This window comes from Puma concolor, chromosome B4 (genome assembly GCF_028749965.1).
Source record: "Puma concolor isolate L17-30 chromosome B4, mPumCon1.1.hap2, whole genome shotgun sequence".
NCBI lineage: Eukaryota > Metazoa > Chordata > Mammalia > Carnivora > Felidae > Puma > Puma concolor.
The window spans coordinates 130,723,957-130,748,783 of NC_141673.1; the positions used below are offsets into that span (position 1 = coordinate 130,723,957).

The 24,827-nt window shown below is 41.3% G+C and overlaps 1 protein-coding gene across 8 annotated transcripts in view; it reads right to left on the reverse strand.

Moving 5' to 3' along the window:
- Positions 1-270: 270 nt before the first annotated feature.
- PRPF18 (pre-mRNA processing factor 18) overlaps positions 271-24,827 on the reverse strand; it is a 102,604-nt gene continuing 78,047 nt past the window's right edge. For all 8 annotated transcript variants that reach the window (XM_086714905.1, XM_086714906.1, XM_086714904.1 and 5 more), the window contains 6 exons: positions 21,163-21,309; positions 19,583-19,651; positions 17,572-17,712; positions 17,375-17,446; positions 14,889-15,044; positions 271-1,587 (listed from right to left, as the gene is read on the reverse strand). In XM_086714905.1, the coding sequence (XP_086571031.1) occupies positions 1,507-1,587; positions 14,889-15,044; positions 17,375-17,446; positions 17,572-17,712; positions 19,583-19,651; positions 21,163-21,309 (666 nt within the window). In that variant the 3' untranslated portion in view covers positions 271-1,506. The remainder of the gene's footprint in view (positions 1,588-14,888; positions 15,045-17,374; positions 17,447-17,571; positions 17,713-19,582; positions 19,652-21,162; positions 21,310-24,827) is intronic.

Below are 24,827 nucleotides of genomic sequence, written 5' to 3' on the forward strand. Positions count from 1 at the left end.
TCTACTGCCCCGCTGACCCTGGCTCCTACTGCATCCTCCCCCCTTTTCAACTGAGCACTCGTGGAAGGTGGGCGCGGTCCCAGAGCCCGGACGGAGGCCTAAGCCACAGAGCCTTAACGAACGTGTCCGCTACGAAGGCTGCTGCTGCTACCACCACCGTTACTGCCGCCACCCTTCTGTGAGCACACGCGGCCTCTCAACGCAGGCCTCGCCAAAGCCACTCTGGCTACACGCTAACGACCAGGACGCAACGACCAATATTCACGGAGGTCTCATTCGCCAGGCAGTGCGCTAAGCATTTTATTTCACTTTAACACAACGGCGCTCCAAGATACATACTACGCTTAGTAACTACCACTGCAGACAGGGAAAATGAGGCTGAGAACGTGAAGTTACTCGCCCACGGTGGCGCGCTCGGGGGGCGGAGCGCTGGAATCTCCAGCTTGGAAGTTGTGGCTTGGCAGCCCCCGCCTGGCTGCCGTCCGATGGCGCCACTCCACCAAGTCAGGTGTATTCCGCTCACCCACCTTCCTCCGGGAACGGAGTCCTCTCGACTTCCCGGGCATAGCCATTCGTCACCATGATCTGGGTAGGACACCGTGAGCTTCAGAAGTCCTCATCTGAGGAAAATCAGACCCGTGACCTAGGACTCGGGCAGTAACAAGGGTCCCGGAATCCCGCTCCTCTGCCGGGCAGCTGGCAGCTGGGAGCCGCAGTCCACCGCGGGCCCGGGGACGGCGACACGGGCAGGCAGGCCTATTCTGGGAAGAACCAGTGGCATCAAAATGTCCCCATCCTGGGCTGGCTTGACAATCCATTTCCCCACCTTGAACCTTGATGCACTGGGTTTATGTAAACTCCTGTTGGGATACCATCTTTTTCAAACTTCTATTTCCTATTAATTCTATCTGTCCCAAGTGATGACGAACACTAAGATTTACACTCTTTACGAGGCAAAAGCCTTGAAATGCCAGAAAACAACACTCCACAGTGATAACATTTACATTCAAATTCTACTGCAAGATGGCAAAAGTTCAGCAACATTTAAGGACTATAAAGTTTCTGTAATGGTTCCATGTTTTCATTGAAATATATAAAAATATCTTTTATAAATACTACATAAAAGACAATGTGAAAATTACCATATTTTACAGAAATAATTAAGTCCATCCTCAAATGTTCCTTTATAATCACCTGCCAACTCTCAGGTTTAGAGGGGAAAAGTCATTTTAAACCCCCTTCTGTGACAGTTGTCTACACATTTAAATTACGAGGAAAAGTCTTTAGAACTTAATTTTTTGATTAAAGTAAATGACACAAAAATCAGTTTGCAGCCAGATGTGATATGAGAGCCAACGCTGTTTCTTAAAACCAAGAGGACTGCATTAGGTAGAACTCAAACTCCAGAAACTCCTTTTTTCTTCTTCCCTCATTCCTGTTGGTAATTCCAGAAGTCCGTCCCATGTTCACTTCAGTTTCTCGTCACTTATACGCCACACACAGGTTTCACAGCGCGTTGTACTCCACACATTTTGATGGATCTGTAGGGAAGTGCTTCTGGCAGATGGTCATTAACCTCTTCAAACCCTAAGCAAATAAGGAAAATAGGGACTGGTTATGAACTAGTATTCTTAACCGCCCTTCTCAGTACTCACTGGTTTACCAGAGTCTCCACTATAGTGTAGCAGCCCCCAGCAAGACCACTCAGATGCACACTCAGAGAAATGTTTGCTCACGTGCACCCAAGAGAAGCACAACACCTTCACAACAGACCTGCTCGTAGTAACAACAGAGCACTGGAAACCCAAATGCCCGCAAGAGGAGAATGTGTGAATACGGTCTAGTATGGCCACCAAAGGAACATGTGACAACAGTAAAAATGAACTAGCCAGAACTCCAGCAGTTTCCACCGCAGAGGTAAGCCCAGCTCAAGCACCCACTGTACGTACTGAGACAGCAGCTCTCCTTTGTATCTAACAAGTCCTGCGTATGTACATTCCTTGTGACAAATGAGAAAAGAGTCACAAGTCATCTTCTGTGCTGCCTGAGGGAACTGTGTCGATGAGGGATTCTGGTTGAGAACTGATACACATACACCTTAGAAACAACGTTGAATATGAAAAGCAAGCGGCAAATCTACATAAGTATAATGTCATTTTAATGAAACTGAAAAACTGTTAAACAAAAGGTACTGCTTATAAATATACACAGAGTGTGGTGGAATTACTTTTGAAAAAGCAAGGCAACAACAAATTCAGGGTAACAATTACTTCTGGGGTAGAGGAGGGAAACAGTCAACGATCTAGTTCTTAAGCTAGGAATAAGGACTTTAGATACTATTTATTTCATAACTTATGTATTACATGTATTCTTTTGTGTATACCAAATATTACATGATAAAAGCATTTAAGATTTTTTTTTTTAGAGAGACAGTGAGAAGTGGGGGAGGAAGAGAGGGAGAGGGAGAAAGGGAGAGGGAGAGAGAATCTTAAGCAGTCTCCACACACAGCACGGAGCCCAACATGGGGCTCGATCCCATGACCCTGAGGTCATGACCCGAGCTGAAACCAAGAGTCAGACACTCAACCAACTGACCTATGCAGGCACGCCGATAAAAACATTCTAATATCATCGAAAAAACAATACAAATCCCACACGTGACTCGGCCGATCCTTCGGAATTCAGCAGAGGTACTCCCGCACTGACCCTGTTCTGGCATCGGCTACCATGCTTTGATTCTCTTCAGGCAACTACAATACACAGAATTGCCAGGACCTCACAAATTTCAAGTGCCTTCTATCTCTTCTGCAGTTAGGCCAGTTCTCAACCAGCCAGTAACTCTGCAGTGACTTTAAATGGATGACAAGAACTGTCACTATTAAAACTGACTTGGTCTCTTTCAGCTCATCCTTCAATCTGTGATCTTTCAACATCCTTGGCTGGCATCTGGTTTTTAGTCATTCCTCTTAGCTTTCTCATCCACCACTGAGCAATCACTAAGTCATGACCCAAGTTCACACACAGCAGAGGGACAAGAACAGAAACCTGCAACATGCCACGATAGACCTCTCCAGTGTCCGGAACAATTCCGGGAAGAGCTCTGCAAACCAGCGATGAATCCTATTAACTCTTTCACCTACCAGTCTATAAACTTCCTTGCTTACAAGGAGGTGCTCTGTCCAATGTTTTATTGAATTCTATATATAAACCACCACCACCAAGAATAGCAGTGCTTAATTTTAATGACTCACAAGGCAACTTTTGGCACAAATTATGTTAAGGTTTCTCACCCTGGGTTCACAAGAACTGAAACCACCCAGTTCCTACCACACTAACAAGAACGATGAGATCCTATCACAGGCCAAAGGCAGACTATGGTCAGAGCTCTATCGATACTGAATATGGAAGTGTATACAGCACACTGCCTGATACTTAACTAGTGTTCTCTCAGGATTCATTTTCTTTCCTCAAATGACATGATGAAATATCATCAGCTCTCACAACGAGACAGGGCTTCATGGCTAGCAGGAAAAGCAATGTGTGGCTATCATTACACAACACAATCACAACAGGGCGTCCCTGGCAGTCTGAGGAGAAAGGGCAAAACAGTGCCTAGAAACGTACGGTAATGTAAGAGGGCTCTAAAACATCAAGCATTTAGAACTCTTACTCTGTAATCACGTAAGTATGCAAACAAAGTTCAAGCTCAGGGACATCACCAAAAGCAAAGCGAAACAAGCAATAACAACAAAAAGGCCCTGCAAAATCTCTTCAGGGCCACAGTAACTAGACAACACCAATCAATGTAACTCCCTTCTATGAACTGAACTATAATCGATCAGATGCAACATCAGAGAATCATGATTTTCAAACATTTTACTCAAGGTCCTTCTGTAGATTCAAAGAGCGTCCACATTCTGGGACTTAAAAACCAGGAGTCTGGAAGGTATCTTTCAGCCAATATCCAAGACGGCACCTGCAGGCGGTGCACAGACAGACCATGTGATTCACTCTGCTCCGCGTTTACGTCTTCTCATCGTTGTCCCCTGTGCTAACCAGGTATTTGCTTTAGGATAAAGACCATTCCCTCTCACAGTCCAGCTTCTCCTGCTGGGAATTCTCATCATGTGTATGCAGAATTGTGATTTGTAGCCATGGAAATAGATGTGATAGCACTAATCTGGCATCTTAACTTTTCCGAACAAATAGGTGAGAAGAGAGAAGGCTAAGAAAGAACACCCTGATGAAATCCAAATAGTCTCAGTCAGCCACGAAACATGGCAAGAATTATTATGAGCAAATGAAAGGCAGACTGGTGTTAGGACTGCTGGAGGTAGTTTTTCTTGTCAGAAATGGAAACCTGGCTGTTTGCTCCTTATAGAAGATATTTGTGATGCTTATTTAACCCCACTAAACAGATTCTAGGATTTAAAAATAAATACCAGTATCCTGTCTGAAATCTCAGCTGCCACAAGGTTGTGAAATTCAACAGTGTGAGTCATAAATAGTTACCACGAAACATTACAATATGTTTTTGCAGTAAGGATTGATAGGATGCGGCACAAATTTTTAAAGGGGTGTAATGCCAGGACAGCATATGGTTATTTTCCAAATGGAAACAAATCTTTTCAACCAGATCCCTCAGGATTTCAGTTTCAAATTACCTGAGGATGCTTAAGCCAGTAAGACAATGAGCTGCTTACTTTAGCTTACTGCAAAGAGCTTCTTAAAAACTGGTGCTATTAAATATCATTTTTATTTCCATGTAAGCAATACATATATTTAATAAATCTTTTTTCAGTACCGACAGGGTGCCAAGCACTGTTCTAGGCTGAGAGAACACAGGGAACAAAGCAGAAAAAAATCCCACACGTTGAGATTATATTCCAATGAGGGAACGCAGACAAGAAACAAAACGAATATGTAAACCACCTCATGTGAGATTATGATAAATGCTCTGGAGAAAAACAAAGCAGGGAAGAGGCGTGCGTGCATATGGGGCGTGGCCAGAAGGACTCTGGCTTTAACTCCATATGAACCGGGGAACCACTGCAGAGCTATGAGCAAGACAGCGCCATAATCCGATTCATACTTTGATGGATCACTCTGGGTGCTGTGCAGATACTGAAGAGGGGCAAAGATACGGGGCGCCTGGCTGGCTCAGTCAGTGGAGCATGCAGCTTTTGATCTCAGGGTCGTGAGTTCGAGCCTTGTGTTGGGTGTAGAGGTTACTTAAAAATAAAATCTTAAAAGGCAAAGAAGGGGAAGGGGAAGGGCAAGGGTAGGAGCTCCGAGCCCAGGCAGGAGACGCCGCAATAACCCAAACAAGAGACGTCAGTGGCCGACCCCAGGTGGCAGCAGTGACGGTGGTGAGAAGGGAACAGACTGCAGATACACTGTGAATGTAGAACCATCAAGGTTTGCCAACACACAGGGTATGGACTAAGCAATAACTCCTTGCTTTGTATATATATCATTATTTTCTTAAAGTCACATATTTCTTAAATAATGGCAGTCCTCTGCCTCACCCTTTCCAATCCCCCATTCCAGCACCCCAGAGATAATCATTTCAAATCTCTTAAGTGTTTCTTTCGGTATTTACTGCCATCTTTCTAAACACTATACTGACAGTGCTTGACTTTTTCTGTCTGGACGGTTAATCCTTAAACCACACCCACTGGCCCCTCACAGACAGACACACACACACACACACACACACACACACACACACACACACACACACACACACACACAGAGATTTCTCTTTCCTATCTTCCCCAAATACAATTACTAGTGAATGCAATATTCAGGATTTACTGCAGATGTCTACCCAAATGTTGTTCAAAGCAGAGCCACAGAGTATACTATGACAGTATGTCCTTTCGTATCTTTCCCTATCTTTTTGCTTGTTTATGCAGGTATCACCATTTCACTCTTCCACAGTGAAACTACACTCAAAATGACTGAACACAATAGGTAATGCATCCGTTCCATTTCTCTCCTGGAGCCCTCTAGGTGTTCCAACCTAGAACAAATGAATTCCAGATCTCTTTGCACTGTGACCATCCTAGAGCATGCCTTCCCCTTCACCCGGGCAGTTCCTTCCACCCCAATCCTGCGCTGGATCTGGTTTCCTGGATCTTTTTTATCTCCCTCCCTCATCTTGGTGGAGCACATCCGCAAGTAGAGGCAATCCAACACAGTGGAGTGAGGATGACCCACGTTCAAATCCGAACTCCAACACTTACTAGCTGTGTGGCCTTGGGAACTAACTTCTCCATGGCCCCGTTTCCCCACTTGTAAAACAGAAATTATCCCATCAACCTCATATTATTGCTCTCAAGGGAAGTGAAGCACACAGTAGGTACTAAATAAATGTTAGTTATAATGATTCCAAGGAAGGGTATTTGAGAGGTCACATTTTTAAAACATTCTGAGACTCGTCTGAAAATTTCTTTAGCCTATCTTCACACTTAATTGCCAGTTTAGACAGGAATATGACTGAGTTGAAAATTATTTTCCTTCTGTTACCCAGGTATTGTTTCACGGTCTCGCAGCTTCCAGTACTGCTAACGAGAAGGGCAACGGCTTTTTAATTCCCGAATCTTTGTAAACCACCTGTTTCTTTTCTCCAGAAGCGTTTAAAGTCTTTTCTTTAGCATTAGCCTTCCAGGGTTTTACTGTGTTAGGCCTTGATGGGAGATCTTTCCTATTCATTTGCTATTACTCAGATTTCTCTGAATTTCTCTGTTCACTTTTTCCTGGAATCTGAATAGTGTGATCCTCTAGACTGATTCCCTCGTTCTCTTATCCTTCTCTTTTAACTTTTACATTTCTGCTGTCATGTTTGATTTCTAAGAGGTCATTCTGATTCTGACTTTTCTTTGTGGCATAGTCTTACTTCACAGTTACAGCCTTACCTAAAGATATTAAGTAAGCTTTTAATTGAAGGTTTTTTTTGTTTTTTGGTTTTTTTCCTGTTCTTTACACTACAGCTCTATCTCTGAATTCCTTTTTTTCTATGTGTTTCTATGTGTTTTCTAATTTGGTCTCTTTCACACTGTAAACTTTCTCTAAAGGTCTGAAGGTCCTTGGTAACATTTGTATTTATGAACAAGGCACTGGAGAGCTAAGGGAAAGTCCCTGAATGGGCAGGGCTGGTCAAGAACAGAGCTTCATGTGGGTACAATACGGCAGCAATCTCGTTTTGTCACTGGAGAAATACTAAATGTTAGTATTTTCTCTGTTCTCTTGAGTCAGTTCACAGAGAAGAATCCTCTGAATTCCTGAGCAGGCTTCCAGCATCACAGGAACCCAGGGAGAGGAGGCACTACAGGTCTCACCTGTTAACACAGAGGCCTTCACTTCAGCATCCTGTTTTCACCATGGCAGGTCAACCTTCCCGAATAGTACAAATCCCTCAGAAGGATAACTTGTCTTCCGCTAGAGGAGAAGGGCAGTAGGGCCCACGTGGGTAAGGCAGAAGGAACCTCTGGATTACATATCCTAATTCTCAGCCACTATTCCTCGTTTTTAGCCCCATCCCATAGACTGGACTTTTAGAAGTGCCAAACAGCCCCACATCTTGACCTTTCCAGATTCTACAGAGTTTGTATTAATGGCTCCTTAATAACTCCCCCCCAAACAAATTCAACCAAACTGGTTTTTTTTAAATCAGGATGTTTCTAGGAAAATATCTACACAAATTAATGGACTGTACACTTATAAATGATTAATATGGTAAATTTTATGTATATTTCACAATGTTTAAAAAATTTAATTAAAGCATTTTAGAATATTATAGATAAAGTATAAAAATATCAAATATAGAGGCATCTGGGAGGCTCAGTCTGTTGTGGGTCCAACTCCAGCTCGGGTCAAGATCTCACAGTTTGTGAGTTCGAGCCCCATATCAGGCTTGCTGCTGTCAACACAGAGCCTGCTTCAGATTCTCTGTCCCCTCTCTCTCTGCCCCTCCCCCGCTCATTCATACTCTCTCTCAAAACGAAATAAAACATTAAATATATATATATACACACACACATACACACACACACACACACACACACAATATAGGTACAGTGTGGAGTACCTGCATGTGATACAGGATATGAATCCTGCAAAATGAAAGTTTACACCCAGATAAATCAATGAACGATTATATCAATGTGCATCCACTAAAAAATTAGCAATTTTTTTATTGCAGAAAATAATAATTTTCTAAAACCAAACCAAACTACAATCACAATTCTTTAGCTGGATTTGCCTTTTCTTTTACAAACTCTCATTAGTTACTAGGACTTAATGTCGTTGCTTTTAAGTAATCTTTGTACGATGTACAGAGAAGACACTTCATGAAATTATTTCTGTCCCTGTCACTATTCTACACTATAAGAACAAAGCCTTGAAAATGAAAGCACAGATCCACTTAGTGATACAGCCCGAGAATGTCAAGAGTAAGGGATGAGTGCCATTTTCCACCTAGCTACTTAAAATTCTAGCAACGAACTGCCCAAGTTCTAATAAAGGAATGAATTTACATGAGAAAATTAAGTTAAAAACGAATCCTGACTTCGGACTGAAGGAATACTCATTTGACCTCAAGTGTGATGTTCAAAAAAATGTGTACTTAATGATTAAAAGTTAATCTCTACAATTTCAAGTAACACCCGTAGTTAAGCATGAAAAAAACCAATCCTTCAAAAACTGTTTACCGGAATTCTTTTCACACAAGAACACCATTAAAATTGCATTCATCTAAATAACTCATGCTAGCCTTTTAAGTAACTCATCCGGATCTCACTACTTGGGATGATGAAAAGTCCCACTGCAAGTGCTGAAAGTATAAAAATTTCCAGAATCTGCAGAACTCAATGGAGCTTTAGAGACAAGTGGTAACCTGGGACTGACTCACTGTGCCTTTATAGTTTACAGTAAGAACAGAGCTGCTCTCTTTCTCACCTGTCTGGATGCTTCTTTTCTGGAAGAGAACGTATTTCCAGTTTACAGGCTCATTCATCATTTCACAGAAAGTAACAACAAAGTACAATGACCAGTGATAATCCCATTCTGAAAACAGCATTTGCCCACTTAGCTAAGTTAGGTGAAAATTTATACCAAAGGACCGATTTGGGCAAAGATTTCCTTTATTTGATTACCAGACTTTCAGGGGACGAGGCAATCTGACTTTTTTTCATGCATGTAGTTAAGAAACAGACGATGTAATACCCCAAGTTAAATATTTGTTATCAGTGAAGCTGCCAGTTGAAACGAAACACACACAGCTTAGATCAGCATTCCCCAAAATGTGTTTCTACTGAACACTGTATTCCATGATATTAAAAGGTGATGTGTATGATTGATAAATGCTAGCCATATTTTTCTCTAAAAATGTAATGCAGCAGAGAGTACTACATGGGTAAACAGTTTGTTATCATGAGATAACTTGCCTTTAAGAAACGGTTTAGCACAGCCAAGAACACCAGGAGGTAGCATGAAGCCACACGGCCCACAAGTGTGACGTATAATTTGCATAGGGACGCATAGGGAATGTTTAGCAGCTAACCGTGATACTGTATATTCGACATACAGATCAAGTTGTGCCACTCAGTGCAGTAATGCAAGTTTCTGCTATACCACTTTCGGCAACACATGATTATAAATTCACAAATATTCCACGAACAAGTAAATCTAGCAAATCCTAGTGTAGGCGAAACATACCCAGAGCCCGAAATATAGATTGAACTAATTGACAGAAAATGTTGACATGATGTCTTTACTAGGGAATTTACTCATCTGGATTACTGACAACAACTCACCAGAGAAGATTACAGGACACTTGCCTTTCATAACAGTAAAACCTCATGAAAAGTATTTGGAAGGAGTATTATTCCTTCATCATCTAATCACCAAAGAAATATGTGTTATAATACAGTACACAGATCAATTAATCTACATATATTCGGGACACTATCATCAGGAAACAAAGAGCATGATCAAACTTGAACATGTGATGGCAGTAATTCCGACAATTTTGCAAAGGCATGGGCAGGACTTGGGCCCAACAAGAGACAGCAGAGTGTCCCCGAACTAGCACTACTGGGAAGCTGTAGCCAGCCTGTGCTCTGAAGGGGCAAGAAGGACTGTAGTTACCGAAACCCAGAAGTAACTGTATGGAGATGGCCTCCTGAGAGAAGACATGGCCTTGGGGAGGGGATGCCATCAGCCCTCACTGACCCCACAGGGAGGAAGCCAGGGACATCAATACTTCTGACCTGTTCTTCTCCCACCTACAAAATGCCTTCGAGCCTCTCTCACTACCAACCCAACGGAAGCCAAAAAGCAAGGGAGACTGTCAATGTCACTGACAAAAGCCAGGTTTCTGGGCCACAGGCCAAGGCGAAGAAACATGGCAAGTGAGCCTGCAGAGCAGAGCCGCCTGATGACAATTTCAGCCTTTCTTCCTTCTCTTCTTTACGGACAAGCATGCCCAAGATATGAACCTTTTCAAGAGAGGTCTTTAAATGACTGAATTATAAGGTCTCTAAATAACCAAGAGCCTCCTATAATCTGTATACAAGAAGCTTTACTCAAATCTGGGCCAAAGGTTACATCTGCATTTGGCAGAACACAGTTCTTAAAGTTACTACCACCAATTTGAATCTAACCTCAGATTTGAGAGCAGCTAATAAACTATACAACTTTTCTTTGATCTGCACGGTGAAAACACCCTCCCTGTGGTGTGTGTAATTTTTGTGAGCAAGAGAAGACTTCAAACAACTTTCGCAGTTTAAATTCTATAGAGGTTTGCAGAAAACCCAAAGATGAAATCCCGGTACTATAAAACAGCCTCCTGAATTGTTTTCAACCATACTTCCTAACACACATATTTCTCACCGGGATGTCTAAATACAAAAATAATTTTTCCATATATCCAAGATTCCATTACATGATGTCCAAAAACAGGCAAAGTTAACCGATAGGAACACAAGTCCGAAAAATGGTCACTTCTGATGGGAAGAGAATTTGGGCTGGGAAAAGGCATGAACAAACTTTTGGGGTCCCACTAGAAACACTCTGTATCTCCACCTTGTTCTCCTATCTAGATAAAAAAATTACATGTATCAGGAATCACTGGACTGTACAATTAAGTTTGGTACACCTCACACATTTAGGTTTATCATAGCTCAGTTTAAAAAGAAATACTGACCCTATTAAATGACTTCCACAATTACCTTCTCAGCAAATACCTTAACATAGAATAGTCCGGGCTAGGTAGTCAGAGGTCAGCAAACTACGGTCCGCAGGCCACGCGTTTCTTTCCCACTATAGCCTGCAGGGTTCAACAGTTGCAATGGAGACCTAGGAAATGCAAAGCCTAAAATACTTACTATCTTTTAAGATGAAGTTTGTCAACTCCTGACTTTAATATACTTAATGTATCCCTTTTTGAAGGATAGTCCATTTAAAAAAAAAAAAAAAAAAGATATTCTAAATCAACCCCACCTCAACACCAAAGTAACAAGGAGGGAGATTCAAAAGACAGCTTAGCAAACCACTCAGCTCATCACAATCAAGAATTTCATAAAACTCCGCCACTGGGGGTTGGGGGGATGGGCAGCATTCTTTGGCCTCGAGCTGTTTAGCACCATAGGTTTATTTTAGGACATCAAAAATCAGCATTTTTGTTTGTCCAAACACAATGCTAACTTTTTAAATTTGGTGCCAATATTTTAAAAAATAGAAGCACACAATATCTTGGAAAAAAATAAGATCTTTGGCACATATAAAAAATTAATTAAAAAGAGAGGAAGATGGAACACTGACCCATATTCCTAAAAGGGAACCGTGAGTTGAAGGGACTCCAGCGGCACCAGGGGCGAGCATCGGCTGACACCTCACACTAGCTTGCACTGTCCCCTGTCATGTCAGAGTCGAGACAAAATGAAACAATGCTTCTATCTGTGTCCGTATGAAAAGTAGGAGAACAAATGTCAAAGGGTCAGGTGTTTAACACTCAGCTCACTTACTACCTGTCATGGGCATAAGGGTTTGCAACCTTAGGTTTAAGCAGTGGCCTCAAGGGAAATGACAGAGAAGAATCAAAGACATCAAAGGGCCAACAAGGGCAAGAGCTGGGGCGCCTGGGTGGCTCAGTCGAGTGTCCAACGTCAGCTCAGGTCACAACCTCATGGTCTGTGAATTCAAGCCCCGCACCGGGCTCACTGCTATCAGGGCAGAGCCCACGTCGAATGCTCTATCCCCCTCTCTCTTTGCCCCTCCCCCACTTATTCTCTCCCTCAAAAATAAACATTTGGGGCACCTGGGTGGCTCAGTCCATTAAGCATCTGACTCCTGGTTTCAGCTCAGGTCATGACCTCAGGGTTCATGGACCCAAGCCCCACACTGGGCTCTGCACTGACAGCATGGAGCCTGCTTGGGATTTTCTCTCTCTCTCTCTCTCTCTCTCTCTCTCTTTCTCTCTGCTCCTCCCCTGCTTGCTCGCTCTCTCTTAAAGTAAATAAACTTAAAAAAAATGAATAAACATTAGGGAAAAAAAAAGCAAGAGTTAAAGTTAACTTGATGCTTGCAAACATCAAGTGGTAGGGATCTCCCTCACATCTTCCCAGTGGCCCTACTCCTGTCTCAGGGCAATTGTGCCTGTTAAAAAGCTTCTCTGTACTATTTTTTGCAACTTCTTGTGAGTCTATCTGTAATTACTTCAAAATAAAAGTTCAATAAAAAGAGAACTATTGTTTCCTTACACTCATTAGAAAGGTCCTCCTTCCTTCCTATACCTTACCCGGTCCTAAACTACAGGCCAAGTTTACTCCCCATCCCACCAGAGAGCTCCTCTATTATCCACAGCTCTTGTGCTCAGATCCCCTCCAACGGTCTCCTTCAAGGAGTAAAAAAGGAACATTTTCACATCTCTTGTCCCATATGGTATTCATTCAGCAAATATTTATTGAGCACCCACGAGTGAGGTACTGTTCTAGATCGGGTATATAACAGAGAACTATGTTCTTGACTTCTGGAACCTCCGCTACATTATGTCTAATGATGAAATACAAGCCATCATTACACTTTGTAGCAGTCATGTTATACTAGTCGTTCAATTGCACGTACAGCCTACTAAATTCCCCAATCCTTTCTCGTATACATTGCGCAGATTGTATACTCAAGCAACTAGGTCATTGGATCCAGATTTTTTTATGGTCATCCTTTTTAAATATTATTTTTTTAGAATCTGTTCTTTTCTTCAGTCTTTCAAGAACTTCTGGAATGCCAACATCTTCTCCACCTTAACACACACCCTACTCTTTCTTGTTTCTTGCTGTCCATAAATCCAATAAATAAACCTCTCAGTATAGTCAACCAAACCAGTCATTAAAATGTTTAACAGCACAGTTTGAGGTGACTAAGACCCAATGACATCTCACCAGCATCCACCAACAGACATGGATCTATTCAGTACTCCACGGCTTCCCACACTCAACCAGCTAGGTAGGAATGCACCTGACTGTATTACCATATTTACATCTGTCCACAACAATATTATTGGGTTTAAGTCAGACACCTTCCTGAAGTTCTCAGTATGTTTACCAATTTTCCCTAACCATCTTGGGGAAAAAAAGGAGTATTTTTTAAATGGGAATGGAACAATTAAAAACGAAGACCAAAGGAAGGGAAAAAGGTCATTATATAGCTTCCAAAAATAAATGAGAAATCTTAAAAACTACTAGATGGATTTTAGAGAGAAAATCAGTTTGTGGGGAAGTAGAAATGACACCACTGCTGAGAAACAAAATACTGCCTTTGAGACAATTTATGTAGTTATACACACTATGGCTCTGGCTATGGTACAGCTGAACACAATTAACACATTTAACAACTGGAAATTTTTTTATTGTTAAAGCCAAATGACTTTTTCCCCCCCAAATAAAAGCTTTTTGCCTTCAATACAGTCACTGGTTATTATTAAAAAATGGAAAGGTCTTTGAATTTCAACAAGTTATTTTTGGACTCTATAAATTCTACAATTCATATTAGGGAGTCAGGTTGAACTCCTATTTGAAAATGCTAATATGTATGAATAAGGCATAAAGCATGACACACAAGTTAATCTTTAGCACTTGGAACTGAAATCACATAGCAAGATAATTCATGAATATGGTAATAATTGTTCCCTGGCACAAAATCTGAAAGCACGTTATGCATTTTAAGTGGATTTTACATTTTAAGTGAACTTCCCCAGTATCATCTTCAAGCTTCAGAAGTAACATCCGGCATAAGTCATTATACAGACACAATCTGGGACTTTTGACAATTTGGCAAAAGCTGCGTAACAGTTGACTTTTTTCCCCCCTAAGAAAAAAAGTTTTGCCCAACAATAATGCAAACAAGTTTATATGAGGCATATAGGACTGTACGAAAATAAACTATCAACATTTGAGACCTGTTTCTGTCTAAATGTTACTGACAAATAATTACATTCATTAAGCCCAAATTTTTACTATTCATTCCTTCTTTTTAACCCTGTAGATGTTAAATCTAGCTGGGAAGTGACAAAATGAGATTTACTGCTAAACAGTCTAAATTTGTCCTTCTTCACTAAACTCCCAAAACCAAATGAAGTAGCATTATTTCAGTGCTATGGTAATTAAAGTACAACCCCTCACCCTGTCTTGCGTTATGTATGAAACTTAGAAGGGCTCCATTTTATGCAGTGAAGAGGTCTTAAATACAAGTACTTAGGAAAAGCGGACTTGTGTCCTATCGTGCTATGTCCAATTTGCTAGAATTCTTCTCCTGCTCTCAAAATTTACGATTTGGGAATCGGAGCATGTTAACCTCCAGAGCAATTTCATTCCCTCCCAACTGCTTACCTGAATATATTTCCGCTGTGTTTCATCGTTTAAAACATGTGCAACGTGCTTAGAAAAGATCTTTTCTCTACCAGTTCTGGCATGGATACCAACCATAGTGACCCCTATGGGCCAAGGGGCATTTCCAATGGCCATCTGAAGATAAGCATCATTAGCCTAAAAAGAAAGAGATCAGAAAAGCAAAAATACTGGGTTGGTCCATATTTTTAAAGTATTTCACAGCCCTTTATGACATCATCTTCATCCATGTCCTGAGCATGTTGAAAGTATTACCATTCCCATTATTCAAACAAAAGAAATTCAAATATGAGGTGACCGACTGCCCTTCCCAGGACCACAAATGTCCTGGAAAAACAGAAACCAAAGCTAATCCTGTGAGTAAAAAGACAAACATGCCTTTGCAACCTTTGTGCACTGGAAATTAATACATTTCAGATCTGGAATTACCAGGTAGGTTTTTTGATGCACTGACACCAACTCCAGTTTGAGTCACCTTTAGACCCAGTCTTCTCCACAGGTGGTCACAAAGAAGATGGAGGTTAAGTGGTTTTTCATAATCCAACCCGCAACTGTATCCACTCCCTGCACAGCAGCACAGACCTCTGAAAGCAGCGGGGGCTCCGTGAGCTGGGACTATCACACAGGGTCCACAGCAGATGTATAAACAGAAATTAAATACTAACCCTCAGTCGAATAGTTTAAGGATGAGATCGTTTCACTTTGGCCCCTCAGAACCTCCCACCTGCCAAGAACCTTAAAATAAAAGCTACAAAACATAAAGACAGAAACCAACGAAGACAAATGGCTCTTTTTCTAAACCAAGCCCAGCTACCTGTGAGGGGAAAAAAAGGAGAAAACCAAAAGAGAAATCAAGTAAATTCTACAAGACCCCGAGGGTTTCAGAGACGCTTACCAGTCAGGTCTCAAAGATATTCTAATTTTAAAAATCCAATACCTATGTGTATGATATGTAGAGGTGATTTAAAAAAAAAAAAAAATTAGCCTACCAACCGACTAACTAGAAGTTCATTTTCTACCCTAAATTTGAATTTGCTCTACTCCGTAGTTTTAGAAAGCTTAATTTTTAAAAGCCCATTACATACTCATATCACTGATTCTGAATTGTACAAATTTTAACACTGGGTATTAACTGATAGAATTTCTAGTATTTAGTTACCCCAAATTTCTAAAGAAAATTGTCCCAATAGGTTATTCAAGTTTCTTGGTTCTTCTGCCCTGTACGCAAAATGAACTTTCACCTGATTCTCAAATATGCAAATGCAAAAAGTAACCAGAGGGAAGGCACGCTCACTAGTAGACAAGTGGTTTCTTCCCGCAGTGATGGTGACCTCATCTACCCATTCCAAGGCAACTGTCCTTAGTAAGCACCATGCAACTAACAGAAACTATCCAAGAATAAAATTGATAGACATAAAACCCAAAAACATTTCCTTCGATAAAACCAGAAGGAGTAAAATCACTACTGGAGCCTCATCAGCATGAGGCTGCAGCAGCCACAGGTGCCAGCCGGCCCTGTGTTTGGGAAGAGATGGTCAGAGCGCAGGGGTAAGCCCGGTCGTTCCCACTTCTCTGGCAGAGCCCCACCTACTGCTCTGGAACAGCCGCTGGAACCGTCACGCTGAAATTCCCTACTCCCACACTCGGGAGGCACCGCCACGAAGCTTCCGCTTCGGACTCTGCTTACGGCCCAGATGCGGGGGCACTCATCCAATCCCCAGATGCGGGGGCACTCATCCAATCCCCACTGCTGGTACAGCAGGCCGCTCTCTTTGTGCTCCCCTCCGCCAGCTGACGGCCTTCCACTTGCCTTTCTGAAGTCGGCTCCAGGAACTCCGGGCCACAAGAGCGCTTTCTCCCTGTCGCCACCTCCTAGAGCCCATTCAGGAGGAAAGACACCGGGACAAGGGGTAAAGTCGTCCCTAACAAGGGGTCTGCTATTGTTGCTGTTCTGAGATGGGAGAGATGAATTCTGGCGGCCTTACTTGGAACATTTTCTCATAGAAGTATAAAGGGGGGTTAAATTCCATTGTATCATTAGTACAATACTTTAGCTATATTACGGATTAAGTAGGCTTTTATAGCTGGCCTGGGAAACTAATCTACATACCATTGTTTCTATGGGAAAATTTGTTCCAAGCCATAATCTTGAACAATCTTTGAAATCCAATCCCATTCATGAAATGAACACTGCCTATATCCAGTTCATGCTCCGAAGAATCTTTACACCTACCTTAAAAATGACTAAAAAATCAGTGTAGTCAGAAAGTTTATTATCAATGTCTAAAAATAAAGCTGACAACACATTAGAGAATAAAAGATTTTGTCACTACTAATTCATTTCACGTTTACTCACATTTACTCTTAAAGCTCCTTTGTAAAATACTCCCACGCTAAATAAACATAATCCACACACACAACCTAGACAGGCTCATACCGTGATTTTGATGCACAGCATGGTACCGTACCTTTACATATTCTCTCTGCAACATGAACTTAATAATATCTGTTATGGATTCTTTAATATCAGCAGGAAGATTCTGGAAAAGAAAAAACATCATCACTATTTTTGGAAGCTACTGTGTATAGTTCAAGATTGCATTTACTCTTTACAGATTGTTTTTTTAAAAATCAGTTAATAGAAGCATCTTCCAAGGAACCTTACCCTTTTCCGAAGCTTTCTGAAAAGGGGTCTGAGATAGGACTCAGTCTGTTTTTGAGTGGCACTGTTCAGTTTACCCTGCACACTGCGCTTCACATAATCTTCTCTGGCATTCAGCTCTTTAGCCCAAACACCAAGGAGAAACTGTCGAAAGAATGGGCAAATTTAGACTACGATGCCACCCAGTGGTTCAAAAAGTTTAAATGTTCTCTAAAATACGGAACAACATATTACCATCTTTAGAGTATATTTCTTGACTAATTAAAATATCATCAATTACCGTTTAATTAATGAATTATTTCTGTTTATTGTGTCAGGTATGTTTTGCAGTGCCTCTGGCAAGTCACAAACTTCCCTGTTCTCTGTGTGTGTGTGTGTATTATATATATTCCTAGTTCAACAATTTCTCTCAAAAAAAAAAAAAACTATCATATCTCACAGAAATATTTCGACAGAAATAAACTTTTACTCGTATTTCTATTACATAAAATTGAACCCACCGAGACTTATTTGCCATAATGGCATATGTGCTATGATACTTAATCAATCTTCCAAATATGTTGGTGCAGCACAGGCACATCCCAGAGATACCGCGGGTTTGGTTGCAGACCATCGCATTAATAAAGCAGATATCGCAAGAGCCCAATGAATTTTTTTAGTTTTCTAGTGCATATAGAAGTTCTGTTTACGCTATAATGTAGTCTCTTAAGGGTACAACAGCATTATGTCTAAAAAACAATGCTAACCATCATCTGTGCTTTCACATCCTAATCACTGATCACGATTCACCATCACAAATGTAATAATGAAAAAGTTTGAAATATTGCAAGCATCACCAAAATGTGACACAGAGACACAAAGTAAACAAACGCTCCTGGGAAAAAACGAGGCCAGTACACTAGCTCGAAGCACAGCTGTCACAGACCCATCAATTTGTAAAATAAACCAACAAGCCAAAACGCATTATCTGCAAAGCCCAATAAAGCCAAGCACTATAACATGGGGTATGCCTCTGTTTGGACTTTCCACTTTTGCAGGAAAGAGGAGATTCAATTAGATGTTCCCACTAAATCACCTGACTGAAGGAGAAGGAAGGAAAAAGAAAACAAATCAACTATGACTCATCCCCCCTCCCCTCTCCCAGCCCTGGAAAATAGACCTAGTGCCCCTTGGGTTTAAATGCAAAGAGCACCCTTTCTAGAGGCAGATAACCAGGGAAGGTGGAGGAAGACCTACCACCCCAGGGGCATCACCTATGCTCATCCTCTGTCCGGAGAGGAGAGGTGGTCACTCCAAGAGGAAATTCCAGCTCACGCCAGCTCCCAAGCCCTATCTAATTCCATGCCATCTCAACAGACTGAGAATCCTGATGACTAATACACTGTATTTAAACAGTAAACACAAGTAAAGGCACTTCTCGTGTTTAAATCTCTTGGCATGAACATAGTTTGTGAATAAGTGCTAAAATGAATCTGACATTCGCACACACTCTACCTACCCCAGGAAAGCAAGAAATCCCACGGCCAGAGACGGATGAAGCTAACCAGGGCGGGAATACGCAGCTATCTGCAGAACTGAGAAAATGAGCAGTCTCTGAAAGGTTGCTGATGTGTTTGCTTTTTTTTCCACTGCCAAGGTCTTCCCACCTCCTTCCTCTCCTTACTGCCATCACCACTCGTAAGAGCTTCTGGAACAAGCCCCTCACTGCACTCCCTCCTGGAGTGTTTTAAAAAATTTTAAACTCCCCGAACTTCTCGTTCGTTCCACCGCTGTGATTCTTTTCTGTGTGTTTACAGTAAGTCAGTTTTAAAGTGCCACAGTGAAAGTACACGTACATCCCCTCAGACTAACCTCTCTACCCAAGTGCACGGCAGTGTTGGAAACCAGGTACATACAAAACACGTTTAACGAGGGATTCCCTCTCCAGTCCTTGACTCTTAAATATGGTCCAAAAATTAAAGAACAGTTCGTAACCAACCCACACGTCCTTCCTTCGTAGCCCAAAAACACGTACCTTAAGGAATTTGGTAATGATGTCCATGTCTTTATGATCATCCCCTTTTCCTAAAGACTCTCCCAATGCCTGCAGAAAACAGAATGCTTCCGGTCATTCGTAAAGAGCAACGACGGAATATGTTATCAACGTGAGTTGAACACGGATCTTTATTACAGAAACTAACTGCTGTTTAAAAAAAAAAAAAAAAAAACCTAAGGAATTTCTAGATAAAAAACAAAACTTGCTTTCAGCTCAGATCATGATCTCATGGTTCGTGAGATCGAGCCCTGTGTCAGGCTCTGTGCCGCTTGGGATTCTCTCTCTCCGCCCCTCTGGTGCACACACACACTCTCTCAAAATAGACTTAAAAAAACGAAAAAGAAAATATACCTTGCCATTTAAATTTAGAGAGTAGGTCATCTTTTATGAACCAAAAGACAAAAGATAGGGCTTTGAGGACTGACTACTAATGGAACGGAGATTTCTTTTTAGGAAAACAATGTTCTGGAATTAGACTGTGATGATGGTTCCATCAACCTGCGAATATACTAAAAATCAGTGAACCGAACATTTTAGATGGGTAAGCTGTATAATAAGTGATTATCATAATAAAGCTATTTCAGAAAAAAAACAAGCTCAGAACTGGTTACTCACACCAATTTTTTCTGTCAGATTTAGGGTGCATAGATAAGTGAGGGGGAGAAAGACAGGGCACAATTACCAGAACTATGATCTTACTCATGCAGAGTGCAGCCAAGAGTGAAAGGAAACAGAAAAATAACAGTTTGTGTTTTATTAAGCAGTTAAAGCTTTAAACTAAGCCATAATTTTCGCTTGAGCTAGATATTTAGATAGTACAACACTGCTTTTTAATTAAGATTACACGTATCACACCATATTCATCACAGTGGCAAAAAATGAGAAAGCAAGATACTGCCAAGTGCTGGCAGGGATGTGGGAACAAAGGGCACGCACACACTGCTGATGCGGGTATAGACCGGTACGGGCGTTCTAGGGAGCAGCCTGACAGTACTGGACAAGTGAAACATTTCTAACACGGCAACCCTGCCTCGGAGTCCACAGGGGTATGTGCAAGACTGCTCCTCACAAAGCTGTCTGTGGTACTAGGGAGCCGGAGCAAGCCAGCTCTCAGGAGGAAGCAAAAAGTACAAGGCAGTGAATGCCACCGAGTACGAAATGCTACGCAGCAGTTAATCCAAAGGTTTAGATATACGCGCAACATCAAGGGTGGATCTTAAAAACAGTTCTAAGTAGAAAAAGAAGAGTAAAAAAAAATTAGTTTCACACTATAGTATCATTTATGAGTATTCAAAACACAAGCATACCAAACACTACTGGCTTTACAAGACCACCAACAGATACAAGGATGCGTGTCAAACACAGCCAAATGATTACTTTTGAAGGCAAGAAGTAGGATAATGTGAGTGGACATTGAGGAAAAAGGGAGTGATAAGTAAAAGCATGAAATTTCAAATGGGCCTTTGTGCTCCGAAGTGAGGAACCCGATGACCTCAGGAATCTTCTCCAGGGAATGGAAGGCATGCCAGGGAATGAAGACAGGTGGGCGTAGAGATTACCTCTAACTCCTCGATTGTGGTGTTTTCTTCATGAACTTTCAAGTCATTCTGTGTGTCTTCCTCTCCAGGTTCCTGGCCACCAACAAGCTCATTGAGGTATTGCTGGTCGATCTTATCCAAAGCTGCTTTCAGATCATTTCTCAATCCCTGAGAAGGGTGAAAAATTACACCTCCTATGAAATCTGATATTTCACTTTTGATTTTTCACTAAGTCCAAGTCATTTTCTTCCTCCACAAGTAGTTAAGAGCTTAGTAAAATTAGGGACTCAAGTAAGATTTCAATTTATTACACAGCTATCATCGGTGTCCGAAGTTAATTATCACGGACATATTTAAATTTGAAAGAATGTATGTACAACAGCTCCTCTGGTCAGAAAAATAAAGTGTATGTGTGACAAATGCAAATGAGAATACTCACAAATGCTTTAATTTTCTAGTGAGGTCTAATGAAAGTGAGTCCTCAACCCATTTTCCAGTTGACTTAAAATGTCTAGCCTTACCACAACTATTCTGAATTCCTGTAACATTCAGCAATGTCAACTAGTATCTCATCTATATCCTGGGCTTTTACTAGGCTTCTAATAAATCAGCAAATTCCACATTCTATTCACATCCAGTTTGTGACCACTTGATAAAAACAGGAGCCTTAAAGCTGGACCCAATACCTTACACCACACATAAAAATTCAAAAAAGGAGAGCCCAGGGTGTCTCAGTAAGTTAAGCGTCTCACTTCAGCTCAGGTCACAATCCCATGGTTCTTGAGTTCGAGCCCTGTGTTGGGCTCTATGCTGACAGCGCAGAGCCTGGAGCCTGCTTCAGATTCTGTGTCTCCTTTTCTCTCTGTCCTCCCCCATTCACACTCTGTCTCTCTCAAAAGTAAACATTAAAAAAAAAATTAACTCAAAACGGATCAAAGATGGGAATGCAAGCTGGTGCAGCCACTCTGGAAGACAGTATGGAGGTTCCTCAGAAAACTAAAAATAGAACTACCCTACGACCCAGCAAATGCACTACTAGGCATTTATCCAAGGGATACAGGTGTGCTGTTTCAAAGGGATACATGCACCCCAATTTTATAGTAGCACTATCGACAACAGCCAAAGTATGGAAAAAGCCCAAATGTCCATCGATGGATGAATGGATAAAGATGTGGGGTGTGTGTGTGTGTGTGTGTTTATACATATGTACAATGGAGTATTACTCGGCAACCAAAAAGAATGAAATCTTGCCATTTGCAACTGTATGGATGGAACTGGAGGGTATTATGCTAAGTGACGTTAGTCAGAGAAAGACAAATATCATAGGACTTCACTCATATGAGGACTTTAAGAGACAAAACAGAGGAACATAAGGGAAGGGAAACAAAAATAATATAAAAACAGGGAGGGGAACAAAACAGAAGAGACTCATAAATATGGAGAACAAACTAAGGGTTATGGGAGGGGTTGGGGGGGGGCTAAACGGGTAAGGGGCACTAAGGAATCCACTCCTGAAATCATTGTTGCACTATATGCTAACTAATTTGGATGTAAATTTTAAAAAATAAAGCAAGTTAAAATTTAAAAAAAAAATGATAAAACTCTTAAAACACACACACACAAATGGATCCAAGACATAAACGTAATAGTTAAAACTGTAAAACTCTTATAAGACAACACATGGGAAAAGCTTCATGATACTGGATTTGGCAATCATCCCTTGGATACAACACCAAAAGCACAGGCCAAAAAAAAAAAAAAAAAAAAAATAGGTACACTGGACTTCATCAAACATGAAAACTTTTCTGCAAAGATACTATCACCAGAGTGAAAAGATAACCCATGGAATGGGAGAAGTACTTGTAAATTACTAATATGATAATGACTAATATCCAAAATATATCAAGAATTCATACAATTTAACAACAACAAACCCTACCTCATTAAAAATGGGCAAAGGTCTTAAATAGAAGACTACATCCAAAAACATAAAAATAAATTAAAAAAGAAGACCACACACAGAAGGCCAATAAGCAAACAAAAAGATGTTTAACATTGCTACTCATTAGGGAAATGCGAATCAAAACCACAGTAAAATAACACTTCAACCCGACAGAATGGCTATGATCAAAAGTAACAGTAAGTATTAAGTACTGGCCAGGATGTGGAACGACGGAACCCTTCGTGGCTGGAAACGTAAAATGGTGCAGCTGCTGTGGAAAATGGTATGGCGAGAACCTCAGAAAGTGACACATACCCACGCCAAGACACATTCTAATTAAAATGTCAAAAGGCCGGGGCGCCTGGGTGGCGCAGTCGGTTAAGCGTCCGACTTCGGCCAGGTCACGATCTCGCGGTCCGTGCGTTCGAGCCCCGCGTCAGGCTCTGGGCTGATGGCTCAGAGCCTGGAGCCTGTTTCCGATTCTGTGTCTCCCTCTCTCTCTGCCCCTCCCCCGTTCATGCTCTGTCTCTCTCTGTCCCAAAAATAAATAAAAAACGTTGAAAAAAAATTTAAAAAATAAATAAATAAATAAAATGTCAAAAGGTAAAGAAAGGCAAGGAGAGAATGTTAAAAGCAGCAAAAGAAAAACCACCTGTTGTGTATAAAGAAACCCCCATAAGACTATCGGCAGATTTTTTAGCAGGTTTGCAGAACAAAGGGGGCGGCACGATATATTCGAAGTGCCAGAAGGAAAAACTTCCAAACAAGAATACTCTACCAGGAAGTTATCATTCAGAGTTGCAGAAAGAGTCTTGCAGACAAGCAAAACTAAAGAAGTTCATCACCTCTGGACCAGCCCCACAAGGAATGTTAAGGGGCCTTCTTTAAGCAGAAAAGAGTGCTAATTAGTAACACCATACGAAAGTATAAATCTCACTGAAATAGGTAAATATATGTATTATAAAGGTAGTAGATCACTTTACAAAGCTAGTAGGAAGATTTCAAGACAAAAGCAGTAAAACTATAACTACAAGAATTAAAGGATTTACAAGGTAAGAACACGTAAAATATGACATCAAAAAACCTAAGATGTGGCAGACAGTAGTAAAAATGTAAAGCTTTAAAATTCAATCACACTTAAGTTGTTATCAGCTTAAAATAGTCTTCCAGTTAGTGCACAAGGATGTGGTGCCACAGCACAGGGACTACAGTTAATACCACACTGCATATTTAAATGGTTTACTTATGTTTGAGAGAGAAAGAGCAGGAGCAGGAGAAGGGCAGAGAGAAAGGAAGACAGAGGATCCAAAGTAGGCTCCGAGATGTCAGCATAGAGTCCGATATGGGTATCGAACTCAAGAACTGTGAGCCCATGACCTGAGTCAAAGTCGGACGCTTAACCGACTGAGCCACCCAGGGGCCCCTGGTATTGCATATTTATTTTTTTTTTTAACGTTTATTTTTTATTTTTGGGACAGAGAGAGACAGAGCATGAACGGGGGAGGGGCAGAGAGAGAGGGAGACACAGAATCGGAAACAGGCTCCAGGCTCTGAGCCATCAGCCAAGAGCCTGACGCGGGGCTCAAACTCACGGACCGCGAGATCGTGACCTGGCTGAAGTCGGACGCTTAACCGACTGCGCCACCCAGGCACCCCGGTATTGCATATTTAAAAGTTGTCAAGAGTAGAGCTTAGAAGTCCTCAACACAAGAAAAACATTTTTAACTATGTATGGTGACAGATA